General features: G+C 36.8%; 1 protein-coding gene across 10 annotated transcripts in view; it reads right to left on the minus strand.

Annotated features, from left to right (window-relative positions):
- The window catches only part of CACNA2D3 (calcium voltage-gated channel auxiliary subunit alpha2delta 3), a 493,098-nt gene that overhangs the window by 285,764 nt on the left and 183,818 nt on the right, over positions 1–23,516 (minus strand). For all 10 annotated transcript variants that reach the window (XR_005822833.1, XM_040568227.1, XM_040568219.1 and 7 more), the window contains one exon: positions 3,849–4,011. Coding sequence is in view for 9 of the 10 variants with exons in the window: in XM_040568227.1 (XP_040424161.1) it covers positions 3,849–4,011 (163 nt within the window). In the remaining variant the exon portion in view is untranslated. The remainder of the gene's footprint in view (positions 1–3,848; positions 4,012–23,516) is intronic.

Genomic DNA, 23,516 nt, shown 5'->3' on the forward strand with positions numbered 1-23,516 from the left:
CTCAATCAGGCAGTGCCTTATACACAGTTGTTCTCACATCTGGATTTCTGCCTTGGTATTGTGTTTTCCAAACTGGATTAAGATCGATTGTATACTTTCCAAAACTGTAAACTTTCCTTTCAATATGAAAACAGTAACGTTCTTCCTCCCTTCCTTCTCTATGGAAATACCTATGTGATACAGCTGATTAATTCACTGAATTTTTCCCCACTTTGTCAAATCTGTACAAAGCTGTTAATTGTCAGTTACCAAATTTGAGGATGAAAGAAGGAGTTACTGCTTGCTAAGAGAGTTATCACAGAACTTACTTAATCTTAATTATTTATTCATTGTTTAAAAGGATACTACCTTGCAAATCCTTTGGCTGCAGGCAATGATTACAACTTTGTGCTTAAAGCAAAGAAACAGAATGTACTGACAGATTTAGAATCCCAATGTGTGCTTTAATATTTCAAAAGCAAAACATTATCATAAGCAGTCATTTACAGGAAAAATGAAGGAGGCCAATTTCATCAAAATCTTCTGCAGTTTAAATGAACTGCCAGCCTTGCTGTGAAACAGCTTTGAGCTGGGAGAGATCTCTCCATATCGGCATACAGGTAAGTACACTTATCCGTAAAACAATCATCCCACTTTTTTTTTTTTTCCTGAGGTCCTTCAGTATATGATTATTATGGGAATGCCCAAAGGGTGTTTTCTGAGCCCATGCCTTTACAGAATTTATATTCCAAAGATCGTTAACTTTTCTATTTTTACCAATAATTGATGAGCACTATAAGATATGGAGACACCGAGGCAGGAAGGGGAGAGGACACAGGAGAGAGAAGCAAACAGTGTAAGACTACACAAGAGCATATCAATAAGTAGACCAGCTCTTCAGATTTTAAAATAATGCTAGACTCTAAAGTACTGTAAATGTAAATTGACTGATTTACTTTTTCTTCTACATTTATAGTAGGTACACGTAACACGTAGTCAAAGATGGCACCAGAGTTACATGTATGACTACAAATCAGGTTGGCAGCTTTTTTTTTTTTTTTTTGGCTTATTTCCTCTTCAAAATATTCCACATTAAATTTTAATATCATGGCTATGATATTTATGGTATTTTAGCTTTCTTGATTTCACTATCAGTTCATGAAAATTGCTTTTTCTTTACATTTCAAAGTCTAAACTTGATGGTTTCCTTAGAACTGGAATTAGCCTTGTTGTTACTGTTCATATTTTTTTTTTTTTTATCTTTTCTATGCAGAGGCTGACAGAGCCAGGAGATATTTAAGAAGAGAAATCGTATTTATGTCCCATGATTTTAAGCCATCTCATTTAGAGCCTAGTTAGGGACTGTGAATGTTCAGTTTAGTGATTCTACAGCTGGAATGGATCATTATGATCACGCAATCTGACCAGGCCAAAGTTTTCCCTAAACTAATTCTAGACTATGTATTATTTAAATAACAAACAAAAAAGAGTTTGGTCTTGATTAAGGGCTTCGAGCCAGGAGGAAGAAAAACCTTTCCCACAGCCCACTGTAAACTCCTTCAATGATTAACTACATTCATTAACAACAACAACACAACACCCTATATCCACACCTTAACTGAGCCCAATTTCAATTTTTAAAACTTTGGCAAGCTGAATTAACAATTACTGGAGATAAACTAATTAATCCCTCTAATCATATCTTGGTTAAGCTAAATGGACTGAACTCCATAAGTCTTTCTAAGGCACCTTCTTCAACCCTTTGCCAAGTCCTTTGACTCTCCTCTGCAAATTACCAATATCGCCAGAACTAAAAAAATTAAACATTTTGAAATGAAGTAACAAAATTTAGACTTAGCTTACAAATTTTCCTAGGCTGACTTGAAAGTCCTCTGTTTAAATAATCAAGAATCACACTTTTAAACTATAAGTTTGGGCTGTGGTTTTACCTATTAATTCGATAAAATAAAACATAACTTGGAAACAACAGCCATTTTCTAGAGAAATGGTGTTATTCAGATACCTGGCTGTAAACCTATTGATATCTATGGCCTGTGCCCTCAGGCTAGGATTTAATTAAATTGTTATCATACCACTGCATGACAGAACTTGAGAAATGGGCAATGAAAAATATAAGTATACTGACCTCTTCTTCTTGGTAAGAGTAACATTTCCAGACATTGTCAGTCTCCAAAACCGAGACTATCATGTCCATGTGTAAGGAAAATGTCAGCACGAAACCAGATTTCAGCAGTTGGAATACATTTAAATGACAAAAAAATGTGTTCCTGCAGCTGCTTGAAGTGATGATTTTGGCTGGTTTGAATTAGATGAAGTAGAAATAGGAATCATCACAGAGCTCTATCTCCCCCATCTCTGCAGGCAGTCCCTGCATTAGAGGCCAAAACAAGATGGAACAAGCCCTTTGCCTTTGGCCTTATCTGTAATTAATCAACATATAAAATCAGATAGAATCAGGTTAGTTTGTTTCTCCAAGAGAAGTAGGATTGCCCGATGTCTGCCTGATGCCCTTTACAACCATACCATAATTTTTTTCCCCTTTTTGATTTTATTACAAACAATAATACATATAAATAACAATTCCAGAATGGATTAATACGTAGGCTCTCTCAAGTAAATATTAGCACTTTCACAACAAAAAATGATTTGGTAGTTTTAGAAGATTTAAGCATTTTCCAAATCTTGTAAAATATTCCATATTTTTCATTTCACAGCCTTTCAAATACTGTCCAGGAAGCTTTGCTTTTTTGTAATCCCTAATTTAAGACATTACTGTACAATTTCTGGCTTATCAAGATTCTCAAGTCTGAATCATAACTTAAAGACAATCTGTTATATGAATCACTTCTCCTACCAGCCAAACCTATCTGAACTACTACTCCTTCCATTTGTGATTACACAATATCCTTGCATGAATTACCACAATTGCTAGCCTGGAATGAATTACACAGAAAGCATTTAATGTATTTTTAGCTGTCTTTTAGTATAGTTAAAAGAAGGAAGAGAAACCAGATAATGAGATTAGGCAGTTTTCTACAGACCAATGACAAATACTCTGCAGAAATGGTTTGGAAACTTCTACACTTTCTTTTTTATTTTTCTTTTATTACTGGCTTCATAAAAATAAATGGACAGGTGCTACATAAGCACCATAAAATTAGAAAATTCTGCTTCTTGATCAGAGGGAAGTTGGAAAAGGAAATTGAGCAAGTGTGTACCTGAGTTCAGCTTCTTTTCCCAATTTTTAGGCCTAAGTCCATCATTCCTAAACATATCTCATGGAGCTATTTGCTAGCACTATGTGCTATGCAGCACCTATGAAGAATAGTCAAAGTAGTAGAAATTTTAGTGTACTTTAATCCTCCTAAAAATTATCTGCAGCAGCTGTGTATGCAGTCATATACAGATGGAATTATTCCCACCAGCTTGAGAGCATAACTCTAAAAAGATATTCCCCACCCTCCTACCTTGTATCTTTCAAAGGTACCTCTAGCTCACAGCAAAGAGAATTCAACTCATAAGCAATGATGTAGGGCCTGTTCAACTGATTTAAAGAGGCTGGAAAGTGTTTCATAAGAATAAGTTTATTCTGTCATATTATATGGGAAAATTCATGCAAGTCTAATATACAAATTATTGACCATATTAAATTGCTAAGGACTCTGACAGTTTTGTAACTGATTTTATTCTATGGCATAGTTTTAGCATTCCTCTGCTGAGATTTCCATATAATTGCAACTGGAAAACACACAATACGTAGTCAGCCAATGGTTTCATTTTATAAGCAATAAAGTTCCTAATTTATGTTTGGCCAAAGGAATAATGAAATAAAACAGTTCTTATCTTACCTTTATTGTACATATTTGTTGGTACTTGGACATCACTCAGACTGATGTTCACAGGTAAGTTATTGAAGTGGTCGTTTGGCACCAGAATGAACTCCTTTCCCAGCTCCAGATAGTTTCCTTCTTCATCTCGTTCATTTATGAGCACAGCATTGAAGTATTCATACTGCAACAGAGACACATATCCAGTATTTTGAATTCACATTCAGCATAAAAATATAAGGAAGTTTAAATATTTTAACATATCTTGATTCATTGATTAATGTTTAAGTACATCTCCATCTAGAACAGAAAAGCAAGATATTTTTACTACTTCTCAGATTGCCTCTATAATCCTCATACAGGTATATTTATGAAACCAGAGATTTATCAACACATCTCAGGGAAACCCCATATTATCTCACATTACCCATATTGCCTGTCCTGAAAACGTTATGGGTAGCCCAATGAACACCTTGAACATAAACAACGTATGCACTATTTTAAACACAAAGCGCTCTAAATTTAAATCATTTGGTTAATAATTATTTAATGATGATCTCTCTGTTTGCTCTCATCTGTTCAAGAACTGTTATGAGTGCTGAACCTAGGCCTTGATGGGCTAAAAGCAATTTTACTTCACAGGAACATTAACTAAACCAGTGATAGCACAATTTCTTAGGCCTTTTTCTTCTGAAGATGTTGTTGCCTACTTCATTGTGTACTGACTGATGTTTCCTAATGAAAAACCTTCACTTTGTGCTGAGCTTTACAGCTGCACATCATTGTAGGTTTTGTAAAACCAAGCATACTTTAATGTGGGCCCGTAAACTTAATGGTGACTTATTTTGGACAAGAAATTGTCTGCCTCTTTATAGATTCCTGAAGAGTATTTGGCCTATTTTGTGCAGAACTATAACCAGATAAGCAAAAGCAATTTAGATAAAATTATTGATTTTTTTTTTATGACCTAGTTTAACCAGAAATTCTATCCAGCTTTGAAGGCAGCAGTGAAGACTACTTTTTAACCTCTTAAATGCCTTTAACCTTTGGCAACAGTTTTCATAATATGTTTCTTAATTGAAACATACCGAAGTACAGCATCTTTGAAGAATTTCATTAATTTAAATCCTGGCGTCTGCCCTAACTATCCATTTGATTGTAAATCAATATAAATAACATGAATCTATGCAACCATAGATTGTATGTAATCCAAACAACTTTTGCAAGGATAAATATTGATACCATTTACAAAGTAAAAACAGACTAGCAAGTATAAAAACTTCAAAGTCATTTTGCAAGCACTGCTTCTCAGTGTGATAAGCAACTCATTCTAATAAACAATCAGGTAAAAATTTTATTATCAGTAGGCTTCCATTAAAAGAATAGATAATTTAACCAGTATCTTAAATGGAGGCTTACACGTCAAGCTTTCAATATCCTGCTCTTTCAATTTTATTTTCAAAACGTCCACCCCATAAATTGGATTTTAGATTAAAATAGAATTCAAAATAAATCCTGTATATTAGCTTGGTTTTGAGCACCTACTGAATAAGAGAAATATATAAACTTGAAGTTCCACTTACTGTTAACCACATGTAACAGTTCAAGACACATCAGCATTTGAAAATCAACCTAAATGAAATTAATCTGACATGACCAAGCCTTTGACCTTAAAGATAATTTACTTTAATTAGATTATACTGAGACGAACCAAATAATATGTTGTATACGTGTCATGAGTATATACACAACCACATAAACCTAAATTTCTGAAAAAAAAAAAAAAAAAAAAGTGGTGGTTCTCCCATATACCCTCACAGCCCTCTCTTTCTGAAGCTATAGATAAAGAAAAGACTACAGATGCATTTCACTTGAAGTTGTAGTTTCACTAACTTTGAGAATTAATTCATTAATTATGAGAACTTTGCAAGACCCCCAAAGATGCCCCCCTTCTCAATACCACTGGAAAGATGTCACTGTTACACATTTAATTCTTCTCATAACAAAAGCAAACAGATGAAGAAAGTGATCACCTCCAAGAAACAGCAGTTCTTATTCTATCTGGGAGAAACCTTCTCCATTTGTTTGCTATACAGGTTTACCACGGATCATGAACTGCATTGTATGCCTGCTGCCCACATGTGACAGCAGCCATTTTGATTTACCCTCTCTGCAAAAGCCAGAGACACTTAGCAGAAGACTTGAAAGTCTAATTTGAATTTCCAATCTTAGTAAGAAATAGAACATGCCTTCCAACATTAAGCCATGCACTAATAACTGTTGTAAAACCAACCCTACTCCAGCTCCAAGCAAGGAAGTAAGGTGCCGAACTCTTCTGTAATATAGTAGATAGTATCTAAACCTGGAAGAAAGGCTGACATTCCATCCCCTGAGAGTACAGTGATAAATAAAATCGTATTTCATGCTTCCTTCTTGCCAACCACCTCTACGTCCCCTGGACTGTTAAGTTCAATCAGGGTGAGGAGGATTGCACCAATTGTTTCCTTGGCCTTAAAGACATAGCTTTGTTTTCCTTTTTGTTCTTCTGTTTTTGGAGCATGACAATACCTCTGCAACTGCTGGAGTTGCAGATAGGTCAGTGTTCCTTTCATGATGCTTCACGGCTTAGTAAGTCTTATTGGAATTGTCACAGAGCAATCAAAGCTTGTGTTGTTTTTATCCCCCATATTAAAGGCCACCGTTGGAAGCATTCACAAACACCTAAGTCAGAATTTAAACAAAAAAGTCGCATTTAAATATTACTTTAAAGAAAAGATGAATACATTTGGAAATAAACGATTCTGTACTAAATTATGTAGCAATACAGTATTCCCCTTTAACCGAATTTATGAATCACAGAATAATTTATAGAGCAATTCACATACAGACTTAGTGATTTTAAGTACATAAGGTTACCTTGCCCATAGGTTTATAATACTTAGAAAATGTTAGGAAAAAAATGGTCAAATTTCTAATAAGAATATCAGAATATATTTTGCCATGCAAAGTGTGTCAATCACCTCTAAAAGAACATTACTTCCTTTCATTTGATGGTTTATTCCTTTAGAAAAGGAATTAATTAGTTGACATTCCCCTTTGTCATGTTCTGTAAGTGGCAAGGCTAACCAAGTATTAAAAACGGTTATATTTTAAATAAATTAGACCATTCATTTCACAATTAAGGGTATTTGGAATTGATCGTTTCTTTGGTTGATTTAGTATTCACTGAATTATTGGTGTAAGTATTCTCTGTTTTCAATTCTATAAGTATATATTCAATTATATTATTTGCGTGTTACTTTTAAAGTAAATTGTAGCACAGTATAGTACTTATTGCATTACAGATAAAGGAATAATAAACGAGAATATTATAATTCCCACCACCCTCCATGTTTCCAGCCTCCCCAGCCTTTGGGGCAAATGAAAAGCCTGTTAAAAATAACAGATTTAAGACTGCCCTGCAATTTCTGAAGAGGAAACATCAGGTGGCATGCACAGTTCAGAAATACTATTTCTAAAAAAAAAAAAAAAAAAAAAAAAAAAAAAACAGCATTTAGGCAGAGCTGTTATACAGTGGCTTCTTTTGGACACTTTGCTTCCAAGGAAATTATTGGATGTGATAGCTGAAATGCAGTAGAAAGAAAATTAAAAAAATAAAAATTGGAGGAAAAAGTAGTCAAGGAAATCTATCTGGCATTCTGACACTGCATTTGAGATAATGCCCAGGGGAAAGAGGATAAAGTCCTGTTTGCTGACAACACAAATACTCTACCTGCTAAGCTCTAAGAGAAAATGACTTCAATTTAATTTTGTCAGTGGAGGTCAATCTTTGATGTAACCTTAACTTGGTGAGTTCTGAGTGTGCACAATATAACATGCCAAGAAGATATTAGTCTAATAAATAACAAAATAATTATCTAGGTTAGGAGCATAGCCAGTCTTTACTGTGACTTAGCCAGCAGATGAGTTCACACTAACCTTATGTACAGACTTGCACAGTGATCAATGAACTGAAGAAAAAGCATTCAAAGGAAATTTGTTTCATGTAATCTATTAGATGCATCTCAAGATCTGAATATGAATATTTATATTTTTGTGCATTTACACTGGCATTTAAACAAGCCCACTGGGTTCCATTGTTGTGATAGTTTTAAAAGCACATTCCTTGCTAGCATCTGCATCATTCTGAATGTTTTATCACCCACTTTGAATAGCCCCTCTATACTGTAATGAACAAATCTTACAGCAAGGCCATAAAGATCTGGGAGAAATAGGAATCTCAGCTTTCATGTGATTCATTTACCCTTGTGCAGAAAACCTTCTCAGCACAAGCCAGTGATCTGTAGTGCTCAACAGTGCTCAAAACAAGCAGCATCTGGACCCTTCTTCCCTGTCAAATGGATGAATATATTTGAGACATCCCATACACGAATATATTTGAGACATGAATACATTTGAGACATGAGAATCATATCACTATCACAGTCTGCAGAACCCTAGGATCCTCTAATATACTGCAATAATCACAGTAGACGGACACTTGTTGGACTGTTAGATCACAAAATTCTTTTACAGGTTCATTCAGGCTGACCAGAGAAGGCAGACATTGTTTTAAAACTCCATATGAGAGCTTCAGCCACAATACAGAAACATGCAGCCTGATCTTTGAGGATGGCTGCCACAGACATATGTTAAGGATGAGAAAAACTAATTCATGCAAAAGGAATCAGAAAAGTTGTGGGGAAGGGCAAGGTTTGTGGCGTGCAAAGAAAACCACAGGGTTAGGCTGCGTGGGAGAGCTATCTACCAGGTAACAAGCAAATTTGGCAGCTATGTTTCATTTCAGCCCCTTACTTCAGCATAATGTCTCAACTAACCGAGCACCTTGATTACAATGGATATTTTGCTACGACAAGATATCAGTAATATATATAAAATACTAAAAAAAAACACATCATGCATAAGTGCAGTGCTGTACAAACTTTTAGAAGTATGACATTCTCTATTTCCAGTTATATTAATCCTATTATAAGTCAATACCTGGTGATGCTTTATCATATATTTGTTAAAATTGCATAGAACATACATTGCTTTAAATGTAAATTTTTACTGCTTCATTTAAAAGAAAAGACATTCTGATGCAAATTGCCTTTGTGACTCAGAGAATACCAGGCACATAACAATAAACACCTATCAGTTGGTTCTCATCTTATTTTAAAATGAAAAAGAATTTGCTTTTTTTCTTACAAAACAATGCATTCTATGATTTTACTTCGATTTTTTTTTCTGAAATACAGAAATTATTATTCCAAGATGGCATAACAAACTCCTGTTCACAGGGCTATGCAGGAGGTGTAAGAACCCAATGGGAAATGACTAAACTAATGGTTCAGCACATAGCAGTATTGGGTCTACACTAATAATTTTTAATTATGCAAAAAATCATTTTTACAGCATTTTGCAACCATCTAGCCCAACCTAAAGGCAAAGCTGTAGGTTTTTGGAAGATACTAAATCGATGAAAGTTTACGGTATTTGCCTGAGCCTCAACATGTATCAGAAAATGAAAAAGCAAACATGGAAACTGAAGAAAAAAGTCTAGCATTAAGTGGCATTGACGTTTAAATATCTATGAGACTTTCAGCATAATAGGTACTATCATCAGTAAGTTAAAAAAAACCAACAACATTTTCTCAAGACTGACAAGCAGAACACATCTCTGAAAGGGCAGATATGTTTAAAAAAACATAATGAGGAAAGTCACACAGTCTGAGGGACCCTTTCCTACTACTGAACACACTAACAGTCTCCACTCTGGTACTCATGTGTTAATGAAGAGGAGATGTCTGAATGCATACTAGCTTCCAGGGCTGAAAAATTATCTTTTGACAGTGGTTCACTAAGGAGAATTTGTTTTTAAGTATATGAATAAAAACCTTGTATTCAAGTACTTAGTCTGATGTTTAACGAACAAGTATAAAAGGTCATAAAAGCAAACTGCCTCATGCAATAAAACCGGTTCTGAATTTTAAAAAACTTTTGAAATTGAAAAAAATGGTATATCTTTTGTTAGGAGTTACGGTCTTTATCATTTCTGATTATTCCCTGGAAGTCCTTACTTGTGTCTCTGGAGGAAACTCCAATGCATATCTATTTTGCTCTTTTTAATGTCATTAACCAACAGCAACGATCAGCTGGGGTTCAAAATGTTATGATCAGCTAATTATGGAAGGAGTATAAAAATGCTACTTGCATCCTTGGAAAAGCAACTGATCTAGTTGTCTACACAATCAGATTACGCTGACCCTTCCCCAGGCTATCCATTCTCTCCCAACACAATTACGCCATCAAAATTGTATTAAAATAGGATAAATAAATAATAATATTATAGTATAAAATCAATTATACCAGCATGCAAATTGATAACACAACAAGGTCTCAGAGGTCTTGTAAGGATTAGGTGATTCATGGAAAGTGGCAAATAGCAAGTAATTATTGTGGCTATTTTAAATGATTCACTGAATTTAGAGACTCAATTTGATTGCAAGTTTCAGTTGGAGCCTCCTTTTCATTTAATGATTAATAACTACTAACATACTTACTTTTAGAATCAAAAGCTCTCAAGATTTTTTCTTTGTCAAAAGACTGAGCAAAAACTCACTGCTGGAGCTAGTAAACTCAAGAAGGAGAAAAGGCTTTACTACTTTTATCAGGCTTCCCGTTTGGAACATATATCTGTATCACAACCTTGACTAGAGATCTAATGTTTTTGCTGGCTCTAGAATGTGCAAGTGTGCAGAGTGTTCATTTTCATACACATAAAACCCTCCAGGGAATACTTCCTTCTATACTACAAAAGCAATCTCTGCTCCAGCAGCACCGTAATTTCTCCTTCCTCCCAGGTTCGTGGATGTATGTTACAAGAGAGCAGTTGCACAGATGAGCAGGTTAAGAGCCAGTTATCATTCTTGCACAGAAACAGAGTGAACCATGGAAGAAAATAAATGAAAGTTTCTAGACCAACTCGAAGCGAGAATTTCGTGACTTATAAACATCTTATAACCAGAATACAATGAAAGTAGAGGCTGTGCATTTGTGAAGGTTGAGTGTTTCAAAACCATAAAATTACCCCAAATAGCAGAAAGCCTGTATCCCTGCCAATGAGCTTACACTTTAATACCATGAAACAGTAACAGGGCAAAAATCCCTAACATGGGAAATCCACCAGTATAGTAATGTGGCCGTTTGATAAGGCTTATCACGGTGCACATATTGCTGAGTGAGAATGATGGGAATACTTCTGGGGCTGGGGCGCAGCTGCACCCAACACACTGCTCCTGCTGTGCCGCTCAGGCTGGGCTCCCAGGCTCCGTGCTGCTGGTGAGGACACATTTGCACATCTTGGTGCTGACGGGCACAGGGGAGGACTCCTCTCAGTGCTTCCAACTCAGAAATACGTTAACAGAGGAGGCTCATTTTTCTTGCTAATAAACACGAGAGCTGTCGAGCTTTATTTAAACAATATTTTGGAAAGAGAATTAGCCTAAAACTTTTCACTCCAAAAGGACAAGACCCATGCAAAAGCAAAGAAAAATACTGAAGTATTTTTCACTTGCAGATGTTAAAACATTTATGAACACATCTGTATCAAGCTCACCACTGCTTCCATGCTACAGTAGCAGTGATCTTCCACCACTAGCAACAGATTAAGAAAACTGCAATACAACATTACACAGTAAGCTTTGAGTAGATAAATAGTACATTGCAGAGCATTAGAAACCCTTCACTATGACTTATTTTCAGATAGTGTCCCATTGATATGGATGTGGCCAAAATGCAGACACAAAATACAAATGCTGACGGGTTATCGGGGTGCCCAGGGAGGAGCGGGTGCAATAAAATCTCTGTAGCTTTGTTGAGCAGTTAGACACACAGCCATGCACTGGAGAAGGCTTTAGGATACTCTTCTCTTTCAAAGTCTAAAGACAGATATAGAAATGCAGTTTGATGCATATGAGAAATATCACCTTGATTTTAAAATACTTGCTTTCATATTTCTTTTTAAAAAGGCAGGGGTAAGGAGGGATATTCATTCTTTTTCAGCAGCTGGTAGAAGCAGCAAAAATCAAGGCTGCATAATTTTTACAGCAGGATTAACTCCTGACTTCTGGCCATGCTCAGGGGATAAGGTTATGCGTGTTATAAACTTGAACAGTATTTTGAAGATAATTGGCACATTTAAAAAGCGCATGAAGTACAATTTCAAATTTGTTATATTTGCCCTCAGAATCTACTTCTTAAAGAAAAAAAAAACATTTGTCACATACATCAAGCCAATCATCAATGGATTTCTCTTCTCTAGCCTGCTAACTCAAATGTTCCTAAAAACGATTGTATGGGGCTGATCTTTGTATGCAAATTTGTATAACTATGAAGATTTTAAAAAAAAAAAAAAAAAAAAAAAAAAAAGGAACCAGCCTCAGGACTTCATCTCAGACTCTATGCAGTTTTCATTACTAGCCAGAACCACAGGTCTCCTTCATCTCTCACTCCATGTAGATCCTATCAAGCTAGTGAACAGACAGGAACAACTTCTATAAAATAGTTATGTAACAAAATAGTCTGCAAAGAGGAGGAAAAGAGCAGACTTGCTTAAAAACCAATGCAGTAATATTTTCTAAAGGTTTCGATCTTATCGCGAGGTAACCCATTAATGGTGTTCAATATATAACACTAAAAATCCCAAACAATTTAGAATGTGCTATAGAAATTGAAAAGCAAGCTATTTCACAAACAGATAAGTTGAAAAGTTTAAAGTGAAATCAGTGAAGTTCTGTGCTTGTTCAGCTCATCTGACACAGGCAGGTTGATGACAACCCTCAAGGTTGCTTCTAATTATCAGTGCAGACGTATCAGACTTGTGTGTGCCTTTTTACAGCCACATGCTCTAAGTGGCTCATTCCTACTTCCATGTAGGAAGAAGAAAATATTTCTCAAGCTCTGCTTCATCTCTGTGTCCCATGAGAAGCAACATGAACCTAGACCCTTTAAAGTCTAAGGCATGCATATAATGCTGCCCTCAGTGAGAGCTGTACTGTCTCCTCAAGACACGCTCAGGGATAATAGAGAGCCTGTATAGAGTGTTTTGCTAGGCTGGAGATTAATAACTATCCCTAATAAAACAGAAAGCAACGGGCAGTTCATATACAGAAATCTACAACATCTGAACACTGACTGTAGCTGATAATGAATTAAAGCATGTACTTCACCAGATTTTTTTTCATACCACCAGGGGATAATCAAAATAATTAAATACTGAAGAACTAGAACACAAAACTCCATGGGGCTCACTGCAATCCAAGGGTTTTTTTGTTCCTTCTAATCACCCACCATACACACAGGAGGTTAAATTAACATTATCGACTGCACAAAGGAAAAGCAAAAGAACACGTGCAACATTATTAAATTTATTTGGGAGTAAAGTGAGAGATGAGATGTTGAGCAACTGAATGTATACAAATCCTCTTCAAATGATTAATGACTCTCTCTTGCAATACAGAAATTTGGTCAGCTAAGCCCGCAGTTGAAATAACAAGACCATGATGATGAGTTAATTTAATAAAAGAAACACGTCTCCAGTGTCACACAATCCTGGGGGAGGTCAGGGGAGGGGGGGGGTCAATGGCATCTATTTTATTCATAAAATGAATTTTAAGTGTTCAAAAAGCTCTCATGAAGAAAAAAAAATGTGGTCAAGAAAATAATTATTCTATAACAAGGAAAAATAATAAAATAAACCTGACTACAGGTTGCAAAATTTCCTCTTATGTGCACATATATCAGAATACTTTAACTTGCAGGTTACGTTACGAGAGCTCTTCAAAGCTGCAGACTGCATGAAGAACAGCATGCCTTCTGATGGGGTTACTGCTGAATTGCAAGTAGCATTTCCCTGATTCCTTGCAGCATTGCTTTACATTGATTGCATGACTCAAGTTTTAAAAATATACAAAAAAATACTAAGGTTTTTTGTTTGTTTGTTTTTTACTTTATTTAAATTGAACTCCATTTTATATTTGGCCTGTAAGCTAGGCTAGTATGCGGGAGCCAGTGGAATGGGTGGGTTAAAAACTCAGATATTGCAAAATATTACATGGGTAAAACAAACACCAGCACGCTATTCACTTCTCTAATTCATGCGAGCGAGCAGTGCAGTCCAAGGGCTAAGATCATAAATATAAAAGTGATCTCTATTTTCAGCTTTTAATCATTTTTCACATCAAACAAAGGCAGGCTAACAGTGATAAAGATAACAGCAGCAATAAAGGAAGACATTACATAAACTGAACTTGTCAGAGCAACGTCACAAAACTATCTGGAGTCGGTACTATTTATTTCTCTTTATTTCTCTACCGTAGAGTATTATTTCTCTACCATATTAAAATCCCAGATATTTGTGGAACAATTTACTTGTGGGCTATCCAAGCTGTACACTGTGTTGCTATTGTACTCTTACACAAAACTTCAGAGTTAATGGGCAAACCGCAGCACAGTGCAAGGCTCTGCGAAAGCAATCACAGAGACCATTCATATCTTAAGAAGATTTATCATTTTCCTTGTACCAGATGTAATTTTTGTGGCATTTTTATCTGAATTAAAGCAAATCAACGCTTTTAGAGAAGTTGGTCAGGCAAAGCAAGCAATAGGCATAAAGTCCTAGTTTGAAACCCATCTGGGTGATGGGATAACTGACAGTTTTATGAATCAGCTACCCCACAATCCAGCATGCTTCCCAGTCTTGTTTACAAGCATTAGAAGTGCAGGCTAAATGGAAGGGAGAGATAACATCTTCCAAAGACTCTGAGGAATCCCAGAAACATTCCTAGGAAGGGCCTTGCGTGAAGCCATCCGCTGAGAAGTCCGGAAGCCACCAGCAGGCAATGGCAGCCCAGGCTGGCTGCACCGTGTCCTCGTGTGTTTCCTTCAGCTCAGCAGGAAAGATCACACACGTAGAGGCCTCTCAGCCATCTAAACAAATTAAAAACTATTTTGCAGCTCTCTTTAGTTACTCTTTCTAAACATCCCAATTTCCTATTTCACTGCTCCCTTCCTGTCTCTGGTAAAGAATAAATTGAAAAGAACAAGACAAGAGGGGGAACACAGTATCGTTCAATCAAAAATGAGTCTGAAATTCACTCCACTTGTTACTATCTTTTTAATGGAAAACACGTTATACAGATGTATAAATTCCCCTTCATGCGACTACATTGATGGAGAAGAGTCAAATGTAACAATATGATACACATTTTTATTTATGATTTACAGAAAATCCTGCATTGCCTTTGAACATTTACTGTAGAAACAAAGATTCCTGGAAATCTACTCCTTTACAGAAAAGATTCATCAGTTTTGAATGCATTGGCTCTGAGCTTATTGCCACAGCTAAAAACAATATTCATAAAAATATAATCATACTTAATGTTTTAAATATTTCATTCAATGGGCAGTTACTATATTCAATGTATCTTGCTTCCATGCTTGTTTTATTTCATGTCTATGACAATAATGACATGCAGTGCCAATAGCCTTCCCTGAAAAATATACATTTATAACCACTGCAATTCAACACTGTCTTGAACAAAATGCTTAACCAACAGGAGAAAGTATTTAAATAATGAAAAGTTCATAAGGCTGACCCACAGGTCATTAATTCAGACTTCCCAGACATGAGTTTACTATGCAGCTGACTTGCTATATGCAGATTCCAAGGGAGAAATTTTACTAGATGTTGTTATGCTATCCTCCAACCGCCTCCGAAAAGATCCTCCCTCCTAAATAAGGTGCCATGAAAGCACTTCATTAAGCAACCAGCTTGTCATTAGCTATTTCACTGAAATAATATATAGAGTGACTAGACCACCCAGGGATCTGAACAATAATACATACCACATATCATAAAGAAACCCTGAAATGTAATACACTTCTCAACCATTTACTGATCTGTACTTTAAACAAACAGAGACCTAAACCAGACTTACAAACTTCAGTGACAAAAAATATTTTCAAACCCAGAAGGATTTATGCTAATGGATACCATTCAAATGCCTAATGTAGCACACATCTTAAGACAGAGATACACCATGGATAATTCCTCAGCAAATGTTCAGGTACTTAGAGCACAAATATGGGCTTAAGTTTACCTGAGCTATATGCTGAGGCTGAAAATTTGCAGGGTTTGTTTACAGTAAAGCTGACTGAGAGTAATGAAACAGCATCCCTGTAATCTCTCCAATTCCTATTCTGAATATTACTGTATTTAGAAAGAGTTTTACAACAGGAAGACTTTTTATTAATACAAGAATATTTTCTAAGCAGAAGAAAATATATGTAAGTAGACATCCTGTATTTTAACTGCTTTTACCCATGACATGAATATTTCTCAGCATCTTGGGTTCAGCTAGTGACAAACCCTAAACCCTTTTAGGAAATGAAACAAAAAAAAGTCTCTGCTACAGAGAAACATTTTTATGCAGAATCTTTGAAATCAGTGGGACAGTGGTTGCACCAGTTGAAAACAATAGCTGTCCCTTCATCTTGAAACATAGATGTGACTAAGGAGCTAAACTGATACAATACCATTTTGATGGACAGAAGAACTGTTTCCAACTGCATATTTTATCCCTACTCCGCCCCCACATCCTCTGTATAAGCATGCCTGAGAAGGTGAAAAGAATTTGACATTTGGTGCTTCTTTGCTGCAATAATTCTAACAGTTCCAAGGCACTTAAAGAGTCAGCAGAAGCCAAAGCGCAAATTGCCTTCCTGACCTTCACTAAGGACATCTAAAAAGAGAACAGCAGTGCTGATGTCTCAAGACCCATGTATTCAATACATTTTTCTGTGCCTCCAGCTCAAAGTATTAATGCACAATACTGGCATCTTCCTGCCAAAGTTCAAGTGTCAAGTTGGGATTTCTCCAAGCTGAGTCTCACAGTGATTACTGAAAGCCAGGACTTTGTCAGCTAAACATTAACAAATGGGAGAAGAGAAAACAGCCCTCAAGTTCTCCATGGAAAGCAGTAAGATCAGATCACCAACACTTTTCCTGGTTAGCTCCAATATTTGTGTTTATGAAACCTTCATAGTATTGCCCAAGGCAGTATTCATATATGCCATCATATTGCTGCGCAGTATTTCAGCACACCAGTTGAAGAACTATGAGGTGACAACAGGTGAAGAGCTTCACCCTTTGTTTCTTTCCTATAGCTATTGTTTCTAAAACTAGTTTAGATTAAACATGGATGTATCAGAAGCAGCAAACATATCTGTCACTACAGTGCTAGAAGTAAAACCTCAAGCCAATCAGATACAATTAGAACCTTCTTATTTTAACCCACCTCACTGCGGTCCTCCTATTTGAGGCTCTGCTAACTACAAATTAGCAGGTTAACAAAGTTCAGACAAGAATCATGAAATTCTAAAATACTGTTTCTGAAACTTGAAGCTCTCTGTCCCACTCCAACATGACAGCAATTTGTTTTACTTTGAATTAGAAAACAGTCAAGTATATCTATATATTTCCACAATGAAATCTTGCAAAAATGTTTTGATTTTTCAATAGGTGCTGATCTTTAAGCACTGTGCTCAAAAGAGCAGAAAGAAATACAAAGTCAACACTTCGTATCTCACAGGGGAGAGATCAGTCTTGTTTCCCTATCTGTAAAATGGGAATAATCACACTTGATTTTTGCAGGACTGAAACTGACGGATGAAAAATTTTGTACACACTGATTTACCTGCTGAAATAATTGTTAATTACCACCAGTAAAATCAGTTCACAGTTCTATTTTTAACAGCAACAAATTAACTACCTGACAGTTTTGCAAAGCCTGGAAGAAACTCTTCATGTGACTGATGTGTTTACAGGCAAGCTGATCAATACAGGGGATCCACTGATTATTAATTCAGAAGGATAAGTAATAAGACAGCTTCCTAATATGTCATTAGTGTCTATGAATCAGTCTCACTTGTGTGGACGCAGGCCAGAAGACATCCTAGAATAGCTAAAAAATACTTATTACATTTTCTACCAAGTCAATAGCTTAAGCATCACCATGAGTCACAGAGGTTGACTAGCTGGTGACAATAATGTGTTGAAATTATAAACGTCAAATGGTTGTGATTCACTTAAATCAAGTGCCTGCATTTAATTTATTTATATTAAGCTTCCACATTTCTGAGCCATGGTTTCACCCAACTACTTCCCTAGGAGTGTAAATCACCATCAAAGTACACAAGAGTAAATCTGCAGAACATAACTGGGTTCGAATATGACGCACAGCAAACAATTACAAAAACACATAGACAGACTCATTGTCAAAGCTGCTCCAGCCTTGGAAGCGTCTTCACATTTTTCCACAGTGTATGCAGGAATTTAAAATGTAGCAAGTACATAATTAGTATTAAATGCAATTAACTCATAGTGTGGGAAAATACAGAAAGCACTGAAATAGAGCTCTGTGGATCTCCTTCCTTTCTCTCCACCCAAACTGCAATCAAGCATATGCCTATTCGACTCTCTGAACATAGTGCCAGAACTCAATTTTGGGAGCTGGCTTCTTTCTCCTCTGGCTGTAATACTGAATGTTTCATTTTTCAATGTCACACTATTTACCATGCACATATTTTAGTCATATCGTTTCACAGTATGGTTCTGGGGCTGGCTGGCTCACGGGTTCTTTGCACCTATTTTCCTTCATTCTTTTTCGTTGCTTTCTCACAAGCCTGCTTGCCAAGTCTTATTTGACTGTATTTGTAAAATAAGCAGGAACTGTTACCAGTCCTTTGAAAGGCACACAATACAGACTCCTAGGAAAAAGCTACAGGATTCATCTGCACGGTTTGAGAAGAAACAGCTTGGGGTGTTTCTACTCTGATTCACTCTGAATTTTGCTCCGAGCTGTGTGTCAGGATCAGATCTAAAATCTTCTGAGTTTATTTGTTGTAACAGTGAAAATATGAGACCAAAATCTTCTTAGAGTTTGGTACAGAACAATAAATCAACCCTCAGATTAGATCAATGGGGTTCCAGTTTGCTTCAAGAGTTCTGTGAACCTGAGCAAAGCTCTCATGGAAATTTAGTTTTTTTGTTATAACTGAAGTCCATCAATGTTTGGCTTGGTTCCACAAGTTTTAACAGAAAGTTTGCAAAGCTTTGGCAAGCACATGCTTTTACTAGAGTTCACCTGAAATAAGCACGGTAAAACACATTCCTACGTATACTCCGTTTCCGAATTTGGGGTGTATTTCACCATACTAGGATTAAGTGAAAGCAAAGACACAGAAGAAAAACAAAGATATAAATAATAAAACATGGGAATAGAAATTATCGGTCCTACCTATCTATTCCTATCGGGAATAGAAAAATCGGTCCTACTCTGCCCAAAATTGCACATGCCTCCTGAAAAAATGAGAAGTAAAATGGAAAAAAATAATTTAACAAATGCCCAAGTGACTGAACTATTTATGTTTCATTCTCAAGCATTGCATTTGGCTTTAAATTTGGTGTGTCCCAGGCCATGCTGAAGGGTAAGTATGCTGGGGCAGAAACTCTCTTAACTCAGAGACAAAAAGTGAGCTGGAAGCTGTGTTAGCTTGCCTGCACAGTGCTATGCCCCATTTAATTAACTTTGTTGAGCCTGCCACATCAGGAGCAGCCTCAGACTACGCTGAGTTCCTGCTTTCAAGCCCACAGCTAATGGCAGCCTGATGGGCGGACAGACCAGCATCCTACAATGCATGCTTCAGGAAGGATGCTGCAGACAAAATGGATGTAGATTTTTCTGAAATTTGACCTATTCTCATAAGTATTATTTTGTTCCTACTTGGAGAAGTATTATTGTCTTGATCAAAATATGAAATAATCCCCAGTTCTCTAAGATTTAGGTTTCGACTTGTTAGCTAAAAAGCATAAAGATTATTGATTATATACATGAGCTCATCAATCATCTTACTGTTTTCACTCAAATATTTTCAAACAGGTTCAATGTATCAAAGAATACAAAAACTCTGAAAATGAAATCCCTCTCTTAACCATATCTGAATTTTGTAGCCCATGTCTATCTGGCATTCACCAGCCCCTCTCAGTTATATACCTGCACCAATGCTGAAATAAACCTCCTTGCCCCAGCATTTACTCCAAAACACATTTGGTCATTTACTCTCCTTCCCTAAAACTCATTACATCGTACTGTATTTAACTATATTTATAAAAGGTTATGACTACTGTAAATCCTAAGTCTTAGGCTTTATTATATTAAAATTAATTTCCGAAGTGTCTGCCCTTTTACATCTGAGCACATAATAATTTAATATTCTGAGGGGAGAGAGAAAAAAACTAGTTAATTAGGGGCAGAAATATGCACACACACACACACACCCTGCCGACAGACATCCTTTTATCCCTGTACAACACAGTCCTCTCACACACGGAGCTCCCAAAAAGCTCTGCCCAAGCTGTCCCACAGGGAACACCCCAGCACTGGCCGAGGTCCCCCCCACCTCTGCAGGTACACGGGTACAGGACTGAGAGCCCCATACTGAGGCTTCAGCCAGCCCTCCCTGTCACACTGTCTGTGGGCGCAGCAGGAGCTGCCTTCCCCCTGCTCAAATCCACCCCACACCCCTGTGCCCACACCTGCCAAGGCCAGGAAGGGCACGGCAGGGACCGGGGGCACATCTCAGGGAGGATGAGGAAGGAGCTGCTCCTCACTGGGGCAGCGATGGGCATGGACTGTGAACCCTGGCTCGGGAAACAAGAGGGTGCGCGCAGACATTGCCCGGGAGCTGCTGCTCCTTTTGCAGGTGGTGGCTCTTGAGACGAAGTGGCATCTGCAAACCCTTGACGTGCAGCTCTCCAACCAAGGGCCCAGAATTACTCTGGACAGAGGGAACTGCCAGCTGTCACCCCTTGGGGAGAAAAACTAAATGCTTCCTCCCATTTGGGTGGACCTATATGGCTCCGTAAGAGATTTTTTCTCCACGTACGCTATGCGAAGACGTGTTTTAAAGAGACTGGTGCAAAGACCCTTTTCACTATCTCCACTTCAATGTTCACAGAAAAGGGGAGTAATGGGGAGCTTATTGGGAACAGATTATAAAAGGAAGATCTGACAGCAGGGGAGAACAGATCTCAAGAGTGACCTTTAACAAATAACGGCTATGGTCCCAAATGAGTTAACAAAATTGCAGTCTAATTTAACCACATCCCCTTAGCTCACCCTTCAACGACTGCATGGCCAAGACAATGTATACAAACAGAGAGGTCAGCATTTGCTAATGACCACAAAAAGCTTCCTCGCTGCAGTATTGCAGACAGACTGGAGTTACAAGACGCGAGCGCTGAGTCACAGACTATCCCCTTCCCTACATGTGTAAGGCATTAAACATTCATCACAGAAATTTAAATAAATTAAATCATTCCATCGCAAATGACAAAAAGGGAGCTTTCAAGTTGCGCAGTTATTATTCAGAGCCATGGAAGCAATAAAGTTAAGGTTCCACGTGCATCCTCAGCTCTGAGCTTTTTCTACATGTAGCATGGCTGCTAATTCCATAAACTGCTAAGGTGATTTTTTTTTTTTCCTAAAAAGAACAGAATTATACTTTTTTATCTGCACACAATCAATAAGCTCTCTAGAAAGCTCTATTTTCATTTAAATAATCCAGTCTCCTTTTTACTAACACATTCTTATGCACAAAAACTCTTTTCCTGTACTTAGCCATGTTGATGTCCCAATCCCATTTCTCTACAGGGAGCCCCACTGGCGATGCTCATGTCTAGGAACCTAATGGTGGGATAAAGGGCTTTCTCAACAGATACATCCCTCTGCATTTTTCTATCAATTCACAGCACTCTAAACATCCCACAATGGACTCAGATCTAAATCTAATTTAATTGAATGTGCAGGAGGTCTTTATATGCCTATAATTTTCATCACTACTCAGTCTGGTTACACATGGGCTGTTGCAGGTTACATACAAAATAGTGTGCAGTTTTCAATCAAGTGACTTTCATTGACTCTGGCTGGCATACAATACACACAGTTTATGGTTCTAGAAGCTATCTCACATGTACATTGAAAGCAGCAATAAAAGTATTTGAGGTTATATGCAAAACAGTATAAAATCACATAATTAAAGATTGTATAATAATTCACACAAAAGAGAACAGATTTAGTCTTACCTGTGAAAGAGGATATTTATTTTCACCTCTGAGCTTTTCAACATTTGAGGGCGTATTTGTCCAATGTTACTCACTTCATAACAAAGTGTTTGCTTTTCCTTTTCTTGTGAAACAAGCAAGTTTGTTTGACAAATTTACTTACTAAATTTGAGTGATAATTTTAAATGAAATTAATAAGAAAATATTTCTCTGGAAACAACTGACCACTATATTCCTCGTATTTTCCAAGATGCAAAAAGAAGCAAGTCTTATACAAATATTCAGATCTCTATTGTATTTTCCTTAAAGACAGAGGGAATTGGAAGAAAAACTTAGTATTTTAACTGTGTCTTTATTTGGGTTTCAACTTCTTTTATGAGATTAAACAAAATTCAAAAATTCAATTGAGCTATACTGAGGCCTAGGTCTGCATTATGTCTTGTGCAGAGAAAACATTAGAATTATATGTTGCAGAGATTTATTTTATTTATTTATTTAAAGAGCTTTTCCTGTATTGTCTCAAATACCTTGAGCATTTATACACCTATTCTTCTTCAACTACCTGGCTAAGAAACAACTGCACGATGCAAATTAAGAGACAGAAATATACAGACAGGCAACTTACATGGAAACATCATGCCAACCATAGCACAGAGGTTGCCAATGGTAAAATCTGAACATGCAAGAAGTTCAAGACTTTCCTACTGTATCTAGCAGAGAAAAAAAAATGCAAAGACTAATGCAAAGACTTGGTAGAATTTTAAAAATTCCATTTAGAGCTTCTTGCATGATAAGTGCCTGTGAAATCAATCCAAAAACCACACGAACACACATGCCCAAAGTTTGCAAATTCCACCCAAACAGAAAAATGAGACATAGCACAACAGCTATGCAAGGGGTCTGCGGCAAGAAATCGTCTAGAGATAACTTTGAGATATTTATAAACAAACATAGCATTACTGAAGAGGGAAGGAATACTATAAACAATAGGGTCATATTGTAACTTTAATTGAAAAAAGTGAAATAGCTGAAATGCCAAAGGAACATCTTTAAAGGGTTTTTTGGGTGGTGGGAGGGCATAGCTGGGTTTTTTAAACAATCATAAATACTCTCAGACTTGTACTGGGATGAAACAAGAGTGGCATCTAGTGGCTCGCAGTGTTATGATACTTATTCCCATTGAACATCTGGGATATGTTCCAGACCTGCTTTTCTACAGTATTCATTACACTCGCCTGGACTATAATCAAGTATCTGGTGAGTATCTTGCTAGCAAAACTTGGGGGGGGGGGGGGGGGGGGGGGGGGAAGGTTAACATGTAAAGGAATAAATAAAGAGGTATTATTCTCTGTTTATCTGCACTTTGTTAGCAAATTAGCCTAGAAGCAAGTAGATGGGAAATGTTTTTGTTTTTAAATCAGGCAAGAAGAAATTGCACAGTCTCTAAGAAAATATTTAGTGCAGCT

Source organism: Cygnus olor, chromosome 10 (genome assembly GCF_009769625.2).
Source record: "Cygnus olor isolate bCygOlo1 chromosome 10, bCygOlo1.pri.v2, whole genome shotgun sequence".
In the NCBI taxonomy this organism is placed as follows: Eukaryota; Metazoa; Chordata; class Aves; order Anseriformes; family Anatidae; genus Cygnus; species Cygnus olor.